Source organism: Aquarana catesbeiana, linkage group LG02, assembly GCF_042186555.1.
Source record: "Aquarana catesbeiana isolate 2022-GZ linkage group LG02, ASM4218655v1, whole genome shotgun sequence".
Lineage (NCBI taxonomy): Eukaryota > Metazoa > Chordata > Amphibia > Anura > Ranidae > Aquarana > Aquarana catesbeiana.
This window is the reverse complement of record NC_133325.1, coordinates 22146187-22168072: the sequence shown is the minus strand read 5'-3', so window position 1 is coordinate 22168072 and position 21886 is coordinate 22146187. Positions and strand designations below refer to the sequence as shown.

The window sequence follows — 21886 nt, the reverse complement described above, 5'->3', positions numbered from 1 at the left end:
GCTGTACAGAGATCACTGAGCCATTCACATCGGTCTCTGTACCACAGGAGCTTACACTCTAATGTCCCCTCCCCCCACAGTCACATCGGTCTCTGTACCAGAGGAGCTTACACTCTAATGTCCCCTCCCCCCACAGTCACATCGGTCTCTGTACCAGAGGAGCTTACACTCTAATGTCCCCTCCCCCCACAGTCACACATTATTATTATTATATATATACAGTATCTCACAAAAGTAAGTACACCCCTCAGTCACATTTTTGTAAATATTTTATTATATCTTTTCATGTGACAACACTGAAGAAATGACACTTGTCTACAATGTAAAGTAGTGAGTGTACAGCTTGTATAACAGTGTAAATTTGCTGTCCCCTCAAAATAACTCAACACACAGCCATTAATGTCTAAACCGCTGGCAACAAAAGTTAGTACACCCCTAAGTGAAAATGTCCAAATTGGGCCCAATTAGCCATTTTCCCTCCCCGGTGTCATGTGACTCGTTAGTGTTACGAGGTCTCAGGTGTGAATGGGGAGCCGGTGTGTTAAATTTGGTGTTATCGCTCTCACTCTCTCATACTGGTCACTGGAAGTTCAACATGGCACCTCATGGCAAAGAACTCTCTGAGGATCTGAAAAAAAGAATTGTTGCTCTACATAAAGATGACCTAGGCTATAAGAAGATTGCCAAGACCCTGAAACTGAGCTGCGGCATGGTGGCCAAGACCATACAGCGGTATAACAGGACAGGTTCCACTCAGAACAGGCCTCGCCATGGTCCACCAAAGAAGTTGAGGTCACGTGCTCAGCGTCATATCCAGAGGTTGTCTTTGGGAAAGAGACGTATGAGTGCTGCCAGCATTGCTGCAGAGGTTGTAGGGGTGGGGGGTCAGCCTGTCAGTGCTCAGACCATACGCCGCACACTGCACCAAATTGGTCTGCATGGCTGTCATCCCAGAAGGAAGCCTCTTCTAAAGATGATGGACAAGAAAGTCCACAAACAGTTTGCTGAAGACAAGCAGACTAAGGACATGGATTACTGGAACCATGTCCTGTGGTCTGATGAGACCAAGATAAACTTATTTGGTTCAGATGGTGACAAGCGTGTGTGGGGGCAACCAGGTGAGGAGGACAAAGACAAGTGTGTCTTGCCTACAGCCAAGCATGGTGGTGGGAGTGTCATGGTCTGGGGCTGCATGAGTGCTGCCGGCACTGGGGAGCTACAGATCATTGAGGGAACCATGAATGCCAACATGTACTGTGACATACTGAAGCAGAGCATGATCCCCTCCCTTCAGAGACTGGGCCGCAGGGCAGTATTCCAACATGATAACAACCCCAAACACCTCCAAGACGACCACTGCCTTGCTAAAGAAGCTGAGGGTAAAGGTGATGGACTGGCCAAGCATGTCTCCAGACCTAAACCCTATTAATCATCTGTGGGACATCCTCAAACAGAAGGTGGAGGAGTGCAAGGTCTCCAACATCCACCAGCTCCGTGATGTTGTCATGGAGGAGTGGAAGAGGCAGGACCGATCCTAGGGTCACAGGCGCCTGGGTACAGAAATATTTCTGGTGCCCCCACATGGGCGTGGTCATCTTATTAACTCCTCCCCTTTACTAATGTTTGATGGGCACAGTGGGCTTTTGATGGTTACAGTGGCACTGCGTTTGATGGGCACAGTGGCAGCATTTAATGGCACAGTGGCAGCGTTTGATTGGCACAGTGGCTGTGTATGATGAGCACAGTGGCTGTGTTTAATGGGCACAGTGGCAGCTTTTGATGGGCACAGTGGCACTGCATTGGATGGTCACAGTGGCACTGCGTTTATGGGCACAGTGGCAGCATTTGATGGCACAGTGGCAGCGTTTGATTGGCACAGTGGCTGTGTTTGATGGGCAGTGGCAACGTTTGATGGCACAGTGGCAGCTTTTGATGGGCACAGTGGCAGCTTTTGATGGGCACAGTGGCTGTGTTTGATGGGCTCAGTGGCTGTGTTTGATGGGCACAGTGGCAGCCTTTGATGGGCACAGTGGCAGCTTTTGATGGGCACAGTGGCTGTGTTTGATGGGCTCAGTGGCTGTGTTTGATGGGCACAGTGGCAGCTTTTGATGGGCACAGTGGCACTGCGTTTGATGGGCACAGTGGCTGCGTTTGATGGGCACAGGGGCTGTGTCTGATAGGTACAGTGGCAGCTTTTGATGGGCACAGTGGCTGCTTTTAGGCGGGGCACAGTGGCTGCGCTTGATGGGCATAGTAGCTGTGTTTGATGGGCACAGTGGCTGTGTTTGGACACAGGGGCAGCTTTTGATGGGCACAGTGGCTGTGTTTGATGGGCACAGTGGCAGCTTTTGATAGGCACAGTGGCTGCGTTTGATGGTCACAGTGGCTGCGTTTGATGGCACAGTGGCAGCTTTTGATGGACACAGTGGGCATTTGATGGGCACAGTGGCTGCTTTTAATGGGCACAAACAACTTACTTCCAAGTACACTCATTGTGACTCACAGCAAGGCAGGCAGCCACACCTGAGCAGCTCTGCTCTCTCTCTTTGGGAGCCTGGAGGAGTACTTCAGACCAGGCACGCCGCACGAGACACGCTCCGGGTCCGCTCCCTCTGAGCCACACTGTCTGAAGATGGCAGAGGTGGGCAGAGCTTGTTTACTAGCCACGGAGGCGGCGTGCAAAGAATGCTGGGGCGGCCACTGCCTCTCTGACTGACGTCACTGGTTGCTAGCTAGAAGCTGGTCGGCCGGCGATTCTAGCAAGTGAAGTGAGCAACCAGTGCTGTCAGCTTCGGCGCCCCTCTTCTGCAGGCAAATTACCCCGTCCAGGATCGGCCCTGGGAAGAGGACTCCAGTGACAACCTGTGAAGCTCTGGTGACCTCCATGTCCAAGAGGGTTAAGGCAGTGCTGGAAAATAATGGTGGCCACATAAAATATTGACACTTTGGGCCCAATTTGGACATTTTCACTTAGGGGTGTACTCACTTTTGTTGCCAGTGGTTTAGACAATAATGGCTGTGTGTTGAGTTATTTTGAGGGGACAGAAAATTTACACTGTTATACAAGCTGTACACTCACTACTTTACATTGTAGACAAGTGTAATTTACAAAAATGTGACTGAGGGGTGTACTTACTTTTGTGAGATACTGTATATAGCTCTGACATATACCGCAGTGATGTACAGTCACACCAGTCTCTGTACCAGAGGAGCTTACACTCTAATGTCCTCCCACAGTCACACGCTATTGTGATTATTTTAATACAAGGGTCACTGGTTCGAATCCCAACCATGACACTACCTGCCTGGAGTTTGCATGTTCTCCCTGTGCCTGCGTGGGTTTCCCACACTCCAAAGACATGCTGGTAGGTTAATTGGATCCTGTCTAAATTGTCCCTAGTATGTATGAATGTGAGTTAGGGACCTTAGATTGTAAGCTCCTTGAGGGTAGGGACTGATGTGAATGTACGATGTATATGTAAAGCGCTGCGTAAATTGACAGCGCTATATAAGTACCTGAAATAAATAAAATAAATAAATAAATAATACATCTATATAGCTCTGACATGGACTGTGGCGCTGTACAGAGAACATATGGAGATATGTTGTAGCGGCGCCCTCTGGCGGAAGGAGATATACTTTGCACAGCGCTGTGTGTATTGTAGATAGAAGCGGGCGGCCGCCCTCTGGTGGAGGGAATGGGCGTTGCATGGTGAGGGGCCCCCGGGCGCTGAGTCAGAGCTGGTTGTACAGGAATGAGAGAGAGGCGGACCGACCGACCGACCCTCCCCGTACCGGAGAGAGAGAGAGAGAGGAGGAGGAGGAGGAGGAGGAGGAGGGGAGCGGAGAGGTCGGTGATCGGGGCGGAACTGTGATTGGAGAGTAACCGGGACAGGTGAGAGAGGGTCCTACTACTTCCTCCACCATCTACTCCACTACTACTCCCACCATACCACAACTACTTCTACTCCCACCATACCACAACTACTACTACCACCCCAATCTACTCCCACCATACCACAACTACTACTACTCCCACCATACCACAACTACTTCTACTCCCACCATACCACAACTACTACTACCACCCCAATCTACTCCCACCATACCACAACTACTACTACCACCCCAATCTACTCCCACCATACCACAACTACTACTACTCCCACCATACCACAACTACTTCTACTCCCACCATACCACAACTACTACTACCACCCCAATCTACTCCCACCATACCACAACTACTACTACCACCCCAATCTACTCCCACCATACCACAACTACTACTACTCCCACCATACCACAACTACTTCTACTCCCACCATACCACAACTACTACTACTCCCACCATACCACAACTACTTCTACTCCCACCATACCACAACTACTACTACCACCCCAATCTACTCCCACCATACCACAACTACTACTACTCCCACCATACCACAACTACTACTACTCCCACCATACGACAACTACTTCTACTCCCACCATACCACAACTACTACTACCACCCCAATCTACTCCCACAACTACTACTACTCCCACCATACCACAACTACTTCTACTCCCACCATACCACAACTACTACTACCACCCCAATCTACTCCCACCATACCACAACTACTACTACTCCCACCATACCACAACTACTTCTACTACTACCACCCCAATCTACTCCCACCATACCACAACTACTACTACTCCCACCATACCACAACTACTCCCCCCATCTACTCCACTACTACTCCCACCATCTACCCAACTACTACTACTCCCACCATGCCACAACTACTACTACTACTACTCCCCCCATCTACTCCACTACTACTACCACCCCAATCTACTCTCACCATACCACAACTACTACTCCACTACTACTACTCCCCCCATCTACTACTACCACCCCAATCTACTCCCACCATACCACAATTACTACTCCCCCCATCTACTCCACTACTACTACCACCCCAATCTACTCCCACCATACCACAACTACTACCCCCCATGTACTCCACTACTACTACTCCCACCATACCACAGCTACTACTCTCCCCTTCTACTACTACTCCCCCATCTACACTACTACTACGCCCCTACTACTACTCCCCCATCTACTCCACTACTACCCCCATCTACTCCACTACTACTACTACTCCCCCATCTACTCCACTACTACTACTACTACTACCACATCTACTCCACTACTACTACTACCCCCCCATCTACACTACTACTACTACTCCGCCCATCTACACTACTACTCCCCCCATCTACTCCACTACTACTCCCCCCATCTACTCCACTACTACTATTACTCCCCCATCTACTACTACTCCCCCATCTACTCCTCTACTACTACTCCCCATCTACTCCTCTACTACTCCCCATCTACTCCTCTACTACTCCCCATCTACTCCTCTACTACTATTACTCCCCCATCTACTCCTCTACTACTACTACTACTCCCCCATCTACTCCTCTACTACTCCCCCATCTACTCCTCTACTACTACTACTCCCCCATCTACTCCTCTACTACTACTACTCCCCCATCTACTCCTCTACTACAACTACTCCCCCATCTATTCCTCTACTACTACTACTACTACTACTCCCCCATCTACTCCTCTACTATTATTACTCCCCCATCTACTCCTCCACTACTACTACTCCCCCATCTACTCCACTACTATCATACCCCAGCTACTCTACTACTACCCCCACCATCCCCCAACTACTCTACTACTACCCCCACCATCCCCCAACTACTCTACTACTGCGCCTCCATAAACCTAACTATCCCACCACTACTACTCCACCATACCCATCATCACCCCTCTACTCCACCTCTAACTAGCTGACCATAAACCTAACCACCCTACCATACTCTCTCACCCCCCCCCCCCCCCCCAACCAACCAATATAGCCCAATATATCCCTCCACCACCAGAACTACCCCTTCATAAACCTAAGCATCCTACCATACCTCTCATTATTCCAACTACACCACCATACCCCTCCACAACCAAAACTACCCCACCACAAACCTATCTAACCCCCTACTACTCCACCATAAATCTAACTTCCCCTCCATACCCCTCATCACCCTAACTATCCTACCAATGCATATCCAGAACTATTCCACACACCCCTCCACTACTCCTCTATACCCCCAATCACTCCAACTGCCCCACTATAACTCTCAACTACACCATTATATCCTTCAACTTCACCACCCCACCATTTCCTGATCTTCTCCACCATCAACCTAGCCACCCCACCATACCCCTCCACCACCCCTCCATACCCTCATTCATTCTGAATACCCCTCTACTACCTCACCTTGTCTATCCACCACTCCTCCATACCCTCAACTACCCCACCCTCCCCCCACTATACCTCTAACTACACCCCCCCCTTCCCCTTCATACCCTTCTAATACTGCACCATACCTCCCAACTACCCCACCATACCCTTCACCACTCCATCTACACCACCATACCTCCAACAACCCCTCCATACCCTTCACTAGCAATCTACTAGCCCACTATACTCCAAACTACCCCTTCATATTTTTAGCTACCCCACTGTACTCCTCTAACTACCTCTCCACCACCCTCCATATTCCCAACTATCCAACCATACTACTTTACTACCCCTCTACCAGCCCTCCATACCGCTCTTCACCCCACCATACACTCAATGCTCCTCCAACTACCCACTATACCCCTCCACTATTCCACTATAACACACATCACCCAATGACCTCTTTATACCCCTCTACTACTCCCACCATACCACTCTACTACTCCCACCATAAACTTAACTATTCCAACTACCCTTCCATACCCCCTACTACTCCCACCATAGCCTTAACTATTTCAACTACCCCTCCATACCCCCCTACTACTCCCAGCATACCCCTAACTATTCCAACTACCCCTCCATACCCCCCTACTACTTCCACCATACCCCTAACTATTCCAACTACCCCTCCATACCCCCTACTACTCCCACCATACCCCTAACTATTCCAACTACCCCTCCATACCCCCTACTACTCCCAGCATACCCCTAACTATTCCAACTACCTCTCCATACCCCCTACTACTCCCAGCATACCCCTAACTATTCCAACTACCCCTCCATACCCCCTACTACTCCCACCATACCCCTAACTATTCCAACTACCCCTCCATACCCCCTACTACTCCTAGCATACCCCTAACTATTCCAACTACCTCTCCATACCCCCCTACTACTCCCACCATACCCCTAACTATTCCAACTACCCCTCCAAACCCCCTACTACTCCCAGCATACCCCTAACTATTCCAACTACCCCTCCATACCCCCCTACTACTTCCACCATACCCCTAACTATTCCAACTACCCCTCCATACCCCCTACTACTCCCACCATACCCCTAACTATTCCAACTACCCCTCCATACCCCCTACTACTCCCACCATACCCCTAACTATTCCAACTACCCCTCCATACCCCCTACTACTCCCACCATACCCCTAACTATTCCAACTACCCCTCCATACCCCCCTACTACTCCCACCATACCCCTAACTATTCCAACTACCTCTCCATACCCCCCTACTACTCCCACCATACCCCTAACTATTCCAACTACCTCTCCATACCCCCTACTACTCCCACCATACCCCTAACTATTCCAACTACCTCTCCATACCCTCTACTACTCCCACCATACCCCTAACTATTCCAACTACCTCTCCATACCCCCCTACTACTCCCACCATACCCCTAACTATTCCAACTACCTCTCCATACCCCCTACTACTCCCACCATACCCCTAACTATTCCAACTACCTCTCCATACCCGCTACTACTCCCCCCATACCCCTAACTATTCCAACTACCCCTCCATACCCCCCACTACTCCCAGCATACCCCTAACTATTCCAACCACCCCTCCATACCCCCCTAATACTCCCACCATACCCCTAACTATTCCAACTACCTCTCCATATCCTCTACTACTCCCAGCATACCCCTAACTATTCCAACTACCCCTCCATACCCCCCTACTACTCCCACCATAACCCTAACTATTCCAACTACCACTATCCCACCATACCCCTAACTATTCCAACTACCCCTCTACTACCCCACAATACCATTCTATACCCCTCTGCAACCCCACCATGCCTTCCTCTGTATAACTGCTCCATTACTCCTTCCTTACTTATGTCCCTCCACTACCTCTGTATACCCCCCCTCTTTCCTATATGCCCCTCTCTGATATCCAGCTATTAACCTGTACTTCTGTATGACAGTGTCTGTACTGATCAGATTGAAGCGTGCCTCGGATTTCTCTGTTAGAGAATGAAAGTGAATGTGATTGGCTGTTGGGCAGGACAGACAGTTCTCACTACACATTCCTCTGTGCAGTCACAGTTGTCCTCCTGTAGGCCCGGAATACACTGGTGGGTTCAGTGACCCCGGTACAATGTGTTGTAACTCTGGTGACCCCATCACCGTCTATCTCTTGGTGTCACACCCTACACGCCCTTCCACGCCTCCTCACCCTCTGGCCAAATGGCTTGACATGTGTCTGCAGGGACGGGTCTGGTCTTGTCTGCCGAGTACTTCCTGCCATCCTGCCATCGCTGCTGCTGCTTCTTAACTGTTTATGACCCCAGAGGTGACCAAAACATCTGCTGGGACCATAAAACAATATATCAGTGTGGCATGCTGGCGTCACTGCGACGGCACAGAGCCCATCCAGAGCTGCCAATTCCTGTACTTATGAATAAGGTCACTCTGCGCCTTCCAGGTCTAATGATCAATACTAATCCTGTACCTACACACCAATAAATTATCAATACTCCTCACCCAGATCTATTAATCCATAAATCATCTATACATACCTACCTACTCAGATATACTAATCAATAGATCAATACCCCTTTTTGTACCTACCCACCCAGATCTATCAATACATAATTCCATAAATCATCTATACATACCTACCTACTCAGATCTACTAATCAATAGCCCTCCTGTACCTACCCACCCAGATCTATCAATAAACCTCCTATACCTGCCTATCCAGACCTGCTGATCAGTGTACTAGTACCCCTTTGTACCTGCACACTTAGATCTATCAATCAATACATTTCCTTTACCAGCCACCCCCAATCTATCAATTAATATATCAATACACCTCCTATACCACCCACCCACATCTGCTGATCAATATACTTTCTATACTTGTACATGCGGATCTACGGATCAATATATCAATACACCTTTCATACCTGAGCACCCAGATCTTTCAATTGATATACTTCCTATAGCACCCAATTAAATCTATTAATCCTTATATACCACCCACTGAGATCAGCTAATCAATATATCAATACACCTTCTTTACCACCCACCCAGATCTATCAATCAATCTATTAATACCCCTCCTATACATGTACATCCAGACCTATCAATGAATATATATCAATACATCCCCCATACCTGCACATCTGACCAATTTGTCAATACACCTCCTATGCAGCACATCCAGATCTATCAATCAATTTATCAATACTCGTTGTATGCCACCCTCCCAGATCTACCAATTAGAGTATGAAAATATATATATATATATATATATATATATATATATATATATATATATATATATATATATATATATATACTCCCCCTTTACCTTCCTACCGATATCTACCCATCAATATATCAATACATTCCCATACCTGCACATCCAGATCTATCAATTAATATCAATACACTTCCTGTAGTGCCACCCAGATCTACAAATCAATATATCATTATACCCACCAATATAAATCTACTGATTACTATACCACCTGCACCCACCTACCCACCCAGATCTACCAACCAATGTATGACTACCCTGCCGAGATCCACCTATTCATCCAGATCTACCAACCAATGTATGACTACCCTGCCGAGATCCACCTATTCATCCAGATCTACCAACCAATGTATGACTACCCTGCCTAGATCCACCTATTGATCCAGATCTACCAACCAATGTATGACTACCCTGCCGAGATATACCTATTAATCCAGATCTACCAACCAATGTATGACTACCCTGCCGAGATCCACCTATTCATCCAGATCTACCAACCAATGTATGACTACCCTGCCTAGATCCACCTATTGATCCAGATCTACCAACCAATGTATGACTACCCTGCCGAGATATACCTATTAATCCAGATCTACCAACCAATGTATGACTACCCTGCAGAGATCCACCTATTCATCCAGATCTACCAACCAATGTATGACTACCCTGCCTAGATCCACCTATTGATCCAGATCTACCAACCAATGTATGACTACCCTGCCGAGATCCACCTATTCATCCAGATCTACCAACCAATGTATGACTACCCTGCCGAGATCCACCTATTCATCCAGATCTACCAACCAATGTATGACTACCCTGCCTAGATCCACCTATTCACCCAGATGACTACCCTGCCTAGATCCACCTATTCACCCAGATCTACCAACCGGTAGTATGACTACCCCACCTAGACACACCTACCCCCCCAGATCTACCAACCAATGTATGAATACCTTCCCTAGATCCATTTACTCACCCTACCCTGCCGAGATCCACCTATTCATCCAGATCTACCAACCAATGTATGACTACCCTGCCGAGATCCACTTATTCACCCAGATCTACCAACCAATGTATGAATACCTTCCCTAGATCCACCTACCAACCAATGTATGACTACCCTGCCGAGATCCACCTATTCATCCAGATCTACCAACCAATGTATGACTACCCTGCCTAGATCCACCTATTCACCCAGATCTACCAACCAATGTATGAATACCTTCCCTAGATCCACTTACCCACCCAGATCTACCAACCAATGTATGAATACCTTCCCTAGATCCACTTACCCACCCAGATCTACCAACCATTGTATGAATACCTTCCTTAGGTCCACTTACCCACCCAGATCTACCAACCAATGTATGACTACCCCACCTAGACACACCTACCCACCCAGATCTACCAACCAATGTATGAATACCCTCCCTAGATCCACTTACCCACCCAGATCTTCCAACCAATGTATGACTACCCCACCTAGACCCACCCAGATCTACCAACCAATGTATGACTACCCCACCTAGACCCACCTACTCACCCGGATCTACCAACCGATGTATATTGAATACCCCACCTAGACCCACCTACTTGCCTAGATCTACCAACCAATGTATGCATACCCCACCTAGATCCACCTACCCACCCAGATCTACCAACCAATGTATGAACACCCCACCTAGGTCCAGCTACCCACTCAGATATACCAACCAATGTATGAATACCCCACCTACCCACCCAGATCTACCAACTAATATATGAATACCCCACCTACCCACTCATCTACCAACCAATGTATGACTACCCCACCTAGATCCACCTACCCACTCAGATCTACCAACCTGCCTAGACCAACCTACACACCCAGATCTACCAACCAAGGTATGAATACCCCTGCTATAGCCACCCACCCAGATCTACCAGACAATGTATAAATACCCTGCCTAGACCCATCCATTCACCCATATGTACCAATAAATATATAAATACCTTGTCTAAACCAACCTACTCACCCAGATCTATCAATCAATGAATACATACCCTGTCTAGACTTACTTACCCACCCAGAATTACCAACCAATATATAAATACACCTCCTGGACCCACCTACATTTTCAGATCTACCAACCAATGTATGAATACGTCACCCAGACCCACCCATATCTATCAACCAATGAATGAATATCCTGCCTACCAACCAAGATCCGACAACCAATGTATGAATACTGGGCTTAGACCCATCTACCAACCAATTTATCAATATCCCACCTTAACCCACCTGCCCACCCAGATCTGCCAATGTTTACATATCCAGATCTACTAACCAGTGTATAAATCCCCAGCCCAGACCCACCTACCCACCCAGATGTACCAACAGATAAATTAATAACCTGCCTAGACCCACCCACCTACCCTGATTCCCCAACCAAAGTACTCCACCTACCCACCCAGTTTCAGCAATCAATGTATGAAAACCCCACCTATAGCCACCTTCTCACCCATATCTAATAACCAATGAATTAATACCCAGTCTATACCCACTTACCTACCCAGATCTACAAACCAATGTAAGAAGACATGGCCTAGACCCACCAAAATCTACCTAACAATGTATTAAAATCCCACCTAGATCCACCTACCTACCCATATGTACCAACTAATATACGAATGCCTTGTTTAGTTCCACCTACTCACCCAGATCAACCAATGAATGATTAGCCCGTCCAGACCCACGTATTCACCCAAATCTACCAACCAATGTATGAATAACTGGCCTAAGCCCACCTAGATCTACCAACCAATGTACAGTATAAATATTCCACCTAGACCCACCTACCCACCCAGAACTATGAAGTATAAATACCTTGCCAAGACCCACCTACTTGCCCAGATGTGCCAACTAAGTGAATACCCCATCTATAGCCACTCACCCAGATGTATTCATCAATTTACATCTCCCATACCTGCAGAATTAGATCTATAGATCAGTAAAATATGAATGCACCCCTCCCCTGAGGAAGCAGTGAGGGGCAGAACAATACCAGAATTGTATGTGTTTTTATTATGCCCTCTGTGTTCTTATATAACGATCAGTGTTGGTCATGTGACTGATGCCTGTATTTTATATTCCCCTTCCCAGGACAGTCTGTATGCCGCCACCCACTCAACCCCATAATGTAGGCTTTGGACGCCGGCCCTACCTTCCTGTGATGCTCCATCCGCCAATGGCCTGTCACCATCTGCAGAGATGACGGCTAGTGATCTGCAGGGTCGTCCCTTCTACTGCCGAGAATGGGTCTTACAGAGGCTTCAGCACTGTCTGGAGGGGCTGGGGGGAGCGCAGGCCCCCGGAATCCTAATCACAGGGGCCCCTGGCGCAGGGAAGACGGCCTTGTCTACGGAGATCCTCTGGCCATCTTCAGAGGCGGGGAAGAACTCTCGCCTTGGCTCCCGTGTCCTGGCACACCACTTCTGTCAGGCGCACACGCATGCCAGTTTGGACCCACTGCACTTCATACAGAGCCTGGCACGCCAACTGCGCCACAGCCCGCTCATCAAAGGCTACCGGGGAGAGGCCGACACCGATGCGTGTAAGGGTGATCTGAACGAGCTATTCAAAAGGTGAGGAAATAGTGCTCCCACCCCTGAGGTTCTCTAGTATATCTGTTAGTTGTAGGCTTTGTATCCCCGCCTTCATCTGGTCTGTCAATGTCTCTGTTAGCTTCAGATTCTGTGGCCCCAAAGGTTTTTTCAAGTAATCTGCTATTTGTACAAAGTTTGGGCTCCACTTTTTTAGAATTTGTAGTCTCTCTGTAAATGGTCTGGTACATGTGGGTATGAAGTGTATTTGTTGTAGACTTTTTGACCTTGTAGTGTAGGGTTGGTAGTGTATCTTCTACTAACAGACTGGCCCCCTGTAATCTGTAAATTGTGTGGCAACGCCCCTGAGGGCCAGTAACCGCTATAATGTTGTGCACTTGCTATCAGTAGGGTGTATGATCCCAAAGACATGCAGTGTATCTTATTTCTGTACCCCCCACCCCTGAGAATCTTTACCTGTAATCTGTAAATTGTGTGGCACTGCCCTTGAGGGTCAGTAATGAAATCTCTATATTGTTGTGTATCTGCGGGCTGTATGATCTCGCCCCTTAGACATGCAGTGTATCTTTTTTCTGTAACCCCTCCCCTGATGATCTGTAGTGTATCTGTAAATTGTGTGGCACCTCCCCTGAGGGTCTATACTGAATTCTGTATAATGTTGTTTATCTGCTATCTGTAGGCTGTATGATCCCAAAGACATGCAGTGTATCTTATTTCTGTAACCCCACCCCTGACAATCTGTACCTGTAATCTGTAAATTGTGTGACACGGCCCCTGAGGGTCAGCAATAAAATCTCTACATTGTTGTCTATCTGCATGCTGTAGGATCTTGCCCCTTAGACATGCAGTGCATCTTATTCATGTAACTTCTTTGCCCCACCCCTGAGGATCTGTAGTCTACCTGTAAATTGTGTGGCACCTCCCCGAGTGTCTATACCAAAGTCTCTATAATTGTGTATAGCTGCAGGTTGTATGATCACACCCCACAGTCATAGTGTATCTTGGTTCTGTAATTCTTTGGCCCCACCCCTGAGGATCTGTATTCTACCTGATGGTCTATACTGAATTCTCTATATTGGTGTATATCTGCAGGTTGTATGGTCTCACCCCACAGACGTAGTGTATCTTGGTTCTGTAACTCTTTGGCCCCACCCCTGAGGATCTGTAGTCTACCTGATGGTCTATACTGAATTCTCTATATTGGTGTATATCTGCAGGTTGTATGGTCTCACCCCACAGACGTAGTGTATCTTGGTTCTGTAACTATTTGGCCCCACCCCTGAGGATCTGTAGTGCACCTGTGATCTGTAAATTGTGTCCCTGAGGGTCAGTAATGAAGTCTCTAGAATGTTGTGTATCTGCTAACTGTATAATCTCACCCCATGGTTTATTTTATTTCTGTAACTCTGTGGCCCCACCCCTGAGGACCTGTAATGCTTTTAAAACGTCTCTAATAACAAAAACAGAAATGTAATATATTTCAGCTTATCAGCCCTTAGGTGGCTGCATTCGTTTTCTTTTTTTCTTCCTTTATTTTCACCTGATGATCTTGCCAGTAACACACACTTCCTGTTCTAGGGTGAAAGCGCTAACTCACTGTGCTGTATGTATGGAGGAGCAGCATTGTCACCCTAAGACAGGACAGCGCTACAGAACATCTTCCCCTCTCCATAATGTAGGGGGAAGGTGTTCTGCAGTCCACAGGGAGATCTTAGAACTGTATAACTGGAGCACAGGAAGTTATCCGCTCGCTGGATTATTGGCAGGATCAATAGGTTGTTTTGCACCTATAACAACACACTCTTAATTGTATATTTCTGGGGTCGGCCATCTAGCTCCTACCTATCTGAGTCATGCTCAGAGGGGCTATCGGAATCTTGCAAGGCCTCATGGGAGTTGTAGTTCCACAACAGCTAGAGGGCCAAAGTTTGCCTAACTCTAGTATATTTAAATTCTTAACGCGATCCATTCACACATATATGGCAGCACAGCAGTAGGCCTGCCACATAGATACGTTTGGCTGGGGTCACTTTGTTGTGCTGGGAGCATGCCCAATTTCCCACCCCAGCACTGTGACTGTGCTGTACCCAACAACTTCTGGTAAACTAGTAACGATCGAGATCCGGGCTTTTGATCATGTGATAGCTTATGTAGAACCTCTGGCCTTGCGATCTCTTAAAGAGCTGGCCCTTGCCGAAGGGGGTAACAAAGCAAAAGGGAGCAAATAAGAGAAGTTCAATGTTGGGGTTTTATGGAACGCGGGGAATGGCGGTCGTGTTATTTTGTCACAAAGGTGTCCGTTTATGAAGCAGTGAACAGCGGTGATCCCGAAGATCGCCACTGATCGCAGTCCATAAACGGTTTATGAAACAGAGATAATCGGGGGAGAACGTGATTGAACATGATCTCCCACTGATGATCTCCACACACTGAGAATCCTCATTGACTGACACAGAAACTGCCAGTTTATGAAGCTGTGATCTCAGCGCTTCACTGGCGATCTGTGTCAGAATTCACCTCCCCGATTCACCAACTCAGAGGTGGAGAATTGGGGAGTAAAGAGAGACTTCATGGAGCTGGTGGATGTTAGAGACCTTGCGCTCCTCCACCTTCCGTTTGAGGATGTCCCACAGATGATCAATAGGGTTTAGGTCCAGAGACATGCTTGGCCAGTCCATCACCTTTACCCTCAGCTTCTTTAGCAAGGCAGTGGTCGTCTTGGAGGTGTGTTTGGGGTGGTTATCATGTTGGAATACTGCCCTGCGGCCCAGTCTCTGAAGGGAGGGGATCATGCTCTGCTTCAGTACATCACAGTACATGTTGGCATTCATGGTTCCCTCAATAAACTGTAGCTCCACAGTTCCGGCAGCACTCATGTAGCCCCAGACCATGACACTCCCACCACCATGCTTGACTGTAGACAAGACACACCTGTCTTTGTACTCCTCACCTGGTTGCCGCCACACACGCTTGACACCATCTGAACCAAATAAGTTTATCTTGGTCTCATCAGACCACAGGACATGGTTCCAGTAATCCATGTCCTTAGTGCTTGTCTTCAGCAGACTGTTTGTAGGATTTCTTGTGCATCATCTTTAGAAGAGGCTTCCTTCTGGGACGACAGCCATGCAGACCAATTTGATGCAGTGTGCGGCGTATGGTCTGAGCACGGACAGACTGACCCCCCCCACCCCTTCAACCTCTGCAGCAATGCTGGCAGCACTCATACGTCTATTTCCCAAAGACAACCTCTGGATATGATGCTGAGCAGGTGACCTGAACTTCTTTGGTGGACCATGGCGAGGCCTGTTCTGAGTGGAACCTGTCCTGTTATACCGCTGTATGGTCTTGGCCACCGTGCTGCAGCTCCGTTTCAGGGTCTTGGCAATCTTCTTATAGCCTAGGCCATCTTTATGTAGAGAAACAATTCTTTTTTTCAGATCCTCAGAGAGTTCTTTACCATGAGGTGCCATGTTGAACTTCCAGTGACCAGTATGAGAGAGTGAGAGTGATAACACCAAATTTAACACACCTGCTCCCCATTCACACCTGAGACCTCGTAACACTAACGAGTCACATGACACCGGGGAGGGAAAATGGCTAATTGGGCCCAATTTGGAGATTTTCACTTAGGGGTGTACTCACTTTTGTTGCCAGCGGTTTAGACATTAATGGCTGTGTGTTGAGTTATTTTGAGGGGACAGCAAATTTACACTGTTATACAAGCTGTACACTCACTACTTTTCATTGTAGACAAGTGTCATTTCTTCAGTGTTGTCACATGAAAAGATAGAAGAAAACAGTTACAAAAATGTGACTGAGAGGTGTACTCACTTTTGTGAGATACTGTGTGTGTATGTATGTAGGTATATATATTATATATAAATATGTGTATGTGTGTATATATATATATATATATATATATATATATATATATATATATATATATATATATATATGGATCTCTTTATTTTCTTAGCATTAACCACGCCGTCTGTCCGTGTACTGAGTAGTAATAATTTATCACGGCTTAATAAACTGACATCTCTGTGTTTCTGTGAATTTCTTGTACTGTAATCTCGTAAAAATTTAAGGAGATTCCAGTATCAGGGGGCGATCTCCACTGTTTGAAGCGTTTGTAGATCTCTTCACTCCTCCAAAAGAAGAAGCGATCTACAAAGCTTCATACACTGACATCCAGAACGATCTCCTCTAAGAATGCACAGAGATTGGAGCAGTGAAATTTTTTCACTGCTTCATAAACAGACACCAAAGTATTCTTGGGTAACTAATGTGGAGACTTGTCCAGGAGAACCTTTTTGAGGTGATGTTTTGTAGCAGGATGGCCTTGCTGACACATTTTGCTTTTGTTGAGGGTGATCCTTGCTGAAATGCAGGTGGCACATCTTACTGACTTCTGAGGGCCTTATAATGGCTTCTCTTCTTGCTGAATGAGCCTACTGACGTCATTTCTGCTGCCAGGTGGTGTTTAGTTCCTGGCATTATATATTGTTTCGGGGAGGCCTCTGGATATTGTTTTGTTCTTGCTGCATGGGTTCCTTTTTTGACCTGTCTTGTTGCAGGGTGACCTTACTGATGTTCTTTATTTCTGGGTAGTTGTGTTGCCTTAGAGGAGCCTTCTCTGACATGTTATACTGATGTAGAGTCTGCATTTCCTAACACGTCGCCTTCTCATAAGGTGTTTCCTCACTGACGTGGGCTCATTTCAGGCTGGTCTTCCTTTTTATGAGCATCTAATCATATTGCTTAGTGACTCCTAAATCACCTGCATAAGACCTCATTGCTGGATGGTGCTCAATTTTATGACATATTTCCTCATTGTAGGCTAGTCCTCCATTTAGTGATGTGGCTTCCTTACAGGCTGGTTGATAGGTGTCCTCATTGTGGGCGGGTTCTTAAATTACAGAGGTGTCTTTATTGCAGGCTGATCTTCCATTTATTGATGTGGCTTCTTTACAAGCTGGTTGATAGATGTCCTCATGTTGGACTGGTCCTCAGTTCATTGACATATGTTCTCACAGCAGTCTGGTCTTTTATTTTCTGACATGGCATCTTTGCAGGCTGGTTGATAGGTGTCCTCTATTGACATGGCTCTTTTGCAGTCTGGTTGATAGGTGTCCTCATGGTGGGTGGGTCCTCTATTGACATGGATCTTTTGTAGGCTGGGTGATGGGTGTCCTCATAATGGGCAGGTCCTCTATTGACATGGCTCTTTTGCAGTCTGGTTGATAGGTGTCCTCATGGTGGGTGGGTCCTCTATCAACCAGACTGCAAAAGAGCCATGTCAATAGAGGACCCACCCACCATGAGGACACCTATTGACATGGCTCTTTTGCAGGCTGGGTGATAGGTCTCCTTGTTGTAGGTGGGTTCTTCATTTACTGACCTGTCTTCATTGCAGGCTGGTCCTCAATTTAATGACATTGCTTCTTTTCAAGCTGGCTGATGGGTGTCTTCATTTACTGAGATGGCTGGTCCTTTATTTATCGGTGAGGCTTGTGTGCAAGCTGATTGGTGTCTTCGTGGTGGGCCTGTCCTCCGTTCACTGACATATGGCCTCCTTCCAGGCTGGTCCTTCATTTTGTTATGTAGCATCTTTGTAGACTGGTTGATGGGTGTCCTCATTGTGGGTGGGTTCTTCATTTACTGACATTTCCTCATTGCAGGCTGATCCTCCATTTATTGACATGGCTTCTTTGTAGGCTGGTTGATAGATGTTTTCATGGTGGGCCAGTCTTGCGTTTATTGACATGGCTTCTTTGCAGGCTGGTTGACGGCTGTCCTCATTGTTGGCGGGTTCTCAATTTACTGTCATATTGACATATGTCCCTGTTGCAGGCTGATCCCCCTTTTATTGATGTGTGGCTTCTTTGCAAGATGGTTGATGGGTGTCCCCATGGTGGGCTGGTCTATTTACTGACATGTGTTCTCATTGCAGGCTGGTCCTCTTGCCACTGGCAGAGCTTCCTCCTCCTTCCCAGAACCTCTTGCTGCTGGTGGATTCTGTGGATGAGACCTGCTGCTGTTGTCGTTCAGATGGATTTGGGGCGGAGTCCAGCTGTACCATCGCGGAATTGCTGGCCAATCACCATGAGCTGTTCCCACCATGGCTGCTGCTGGTGTGCACGGCACGGAGGCAAAACAAGACCGTCACCAGGATGTTTACAGGTAAGCACGGGGGGAAACGTATCCTTGTGGCATGCATGGCGATGTATGCAAATCTCCCCAGACCAGACACGTAGCTATAGTACATCTATGACCTGTATGTGTCTACTGTGCAATAGGCCAAGGAAATCCATCTAATATGACTGTTTTGAGGATGTTCCCCATAATCCTCCACTCCTTCTGCAGTTATTTCACAACACTCTACAAAGCAAAGTGATGTGCAGTTACTTGTAGGAACCAATCATAAATCACCTTGATTACCCACTAACCGTGGATGTGACAGATGCATTTGTTTCCTTTCTTTTTTTTTTTTTATGTTTTTTTTCCCTTTTTTGCCTGGTGATCCTGCCGGTAACACACTCCTTGTCCTAGAGTGACCACTGCCACTCTTCATACTGTAAAAAGAAAAAGAGAAGGGACTTATGGACTTTTTAGGCACCACAAAATTGTAGATAAAACTTCTTATTTTATTGATATCAAAAGACACGTAACAAAAGACAAAAATATTATTAAAAACACAACATATGCCTATGCTTAGATAATTGCTATACAACACCATCTACAATAGAAGATTCTCCGGACATATAAGGAATAGCTTCAAATGTGGATCAGTCCGAAGAGGTGGCTAGATAGCAATTTCATAATCAATTCACATGTTGAAATTGTTCGATGCTCGACATGTTTCGCGTATGGGCTACGCTTCCTCAAGAGCGATAGTGATATATGTTGTAGCTATCAAAGTATATAACATTACAGTTAATAGTTAATATATATATACAAGTAAAAATCAGGCGTCTACAATGGCGCCACATATTTTGTACAGAAAAAACAATTGTGTGCTTGCTCAAACAGGGCGGTAGTGGGCGTCAGTGCCCGAGCGGTGCTAGAGGACTGCTATGGGGGCGTGCACAACATAGTTCCAGATAATGTTTAAGTAGCAATAGGATAGATTTGTGACCCAAATCAGATTTTTAGTAGCCTAGACTTGTAGGAGAAAGGGAAGGGGAGGGGGAGGGGGGGTTTAAAGGGAGGGGGGGGGGGGCATCTTTGACATCTTTATTGTATGGTCAGGGTCTATGGAAAATTTAAACACTTTTGTTAATAGACTCAACTGCAACTCATTTAATTTGAAATTTACAGTATGTAGCGACTATTCAACTATCACTTTCCTTGACCTTACAATCTGTAAAGATAGAGATGGCAAACTGGCCACCTCCCTGTTCCGCAAAGAGACAGCAGGCAACACTCTGCTACATGCGGAAAGTGCCCACCCATATACCCTCATACGCAGTATACCATACGCCCAGTACCTTAGACTCCGGAGAAATTGCACCTTTACGGAAGACTTCAAACTACAAGCTAAAGCACTTCGCGAACGTTTGAAGGCAAGGGGATATAGCAAATCACTTCTTCGTCGTGCATACAATAAAGCATTACGTCAGTCACGGAATACATTGTTATATCAACAAAAAGCTCCTAAAGCAAATACGACGGTTAGATACATCACAAAATACTCCCAACAGCATTTTGAATTACGTAATATTCTATCTGCACACTGGTCGGTACTACGCGAAGACCCGATCCTGGCCAAATACATAACTCCTACTCCCACCATTACCTTTCGGAGAAGCAGATCCCTTAGGGATAGACTTACATCTAGTCATTTCTGTAATGATTTTAGAACACAGTTCCATCTGAGAGGAATGACTAGATGTGGAAGATGTTCGTTCTGCCCCTGGATTCGTACAGGGACCACCTTTAAACTTCCCAATGGTGAGATATTCACTCCTCATTTTCATGCTGACTGTGAAACTCAGGGCCTAGTTTACCTTATGACATGTGAATGTCAAGCCTTCTACGTCGGAAAAACTATCCGACATTTCCGTTCACACATTAAGGACCACGTGTACTATTCTGGAGGAGGAAAAATGATCACATCTGTTAGTAGACACTTGGACCTTTACCATAGATTCGACACCTCGGTGGTCTCCTTTTTTGCCCTTGCAGTCATTCCAAGGAGCCCCCGGGGTGGCGACTGGGACAAACAAATTTTAAGGCAGGAAACTTTGTGGATAGAGCGGTTGAATGCGACTCAGGCCCCTGGCATTAACGAGTCGCAATCCTATAAACCTTTTTTGTGACTACTACTGGGCTATAGGCTAGAGGTACAGGCTCTGAGGATAATCTAGGTGGGTCTACGTTTCTTTAGGTCCACTTAAATATATAGATTAGAGTTTAGGTCCATATATACTTCTATACATAGTAAATATATCAATAATATAGATATGGAGGTATTTACATGCAATAATAGAAATATCTGTATTGCCTTATTGTATATAAATGTGTGTTTAAAATCCTCTTTAAGTATATGCATATGATTTCCTTTGTGTGCTGAGCTCTACAGGTGCGGTTTGTGTTAGCGCCACCTGATGGTGC

The 21886-nt window shown here is 46.6% G+C and overlaps 1 protein-coding gene and 1 long non-coding RNA gene across 2 annotated transcripts in view; one reads left to right on the top strand and one right to left on the bottom strand.

Annotated features, from left to right (window-relative positions):
• LOC141126696 (uncharacterized) overlaps positions 1-21886 on the bottom strand; it is an 885136-nt gene that overhangs the window by 135617 nt on the left and 727633 nt on the right. The window lies entirely within an intron of this gene.
• LOC141126690 (uncharacterized) overlaps positions 3739-21886 on the top strand; it is a 42389-nt gene continuing 24241 nt past the window's right edge. The window contains exons 1-3 of the mRNA XM_073612653.1: positions 3739-3895; positions 12804-13285; positions 19224-19453. Of these exons, the coding sequence (XP_073468754.1) occupies positions 12912-13285; positions 19224-19453 (604 nt within the window). The 5' untranslated portion in view covers positions 3739-3895; positions 12804-12911. The remainder of the gene's footprint in view (positions 3896-12803; positions 13286-19223; positions 19454-21886) is intronic.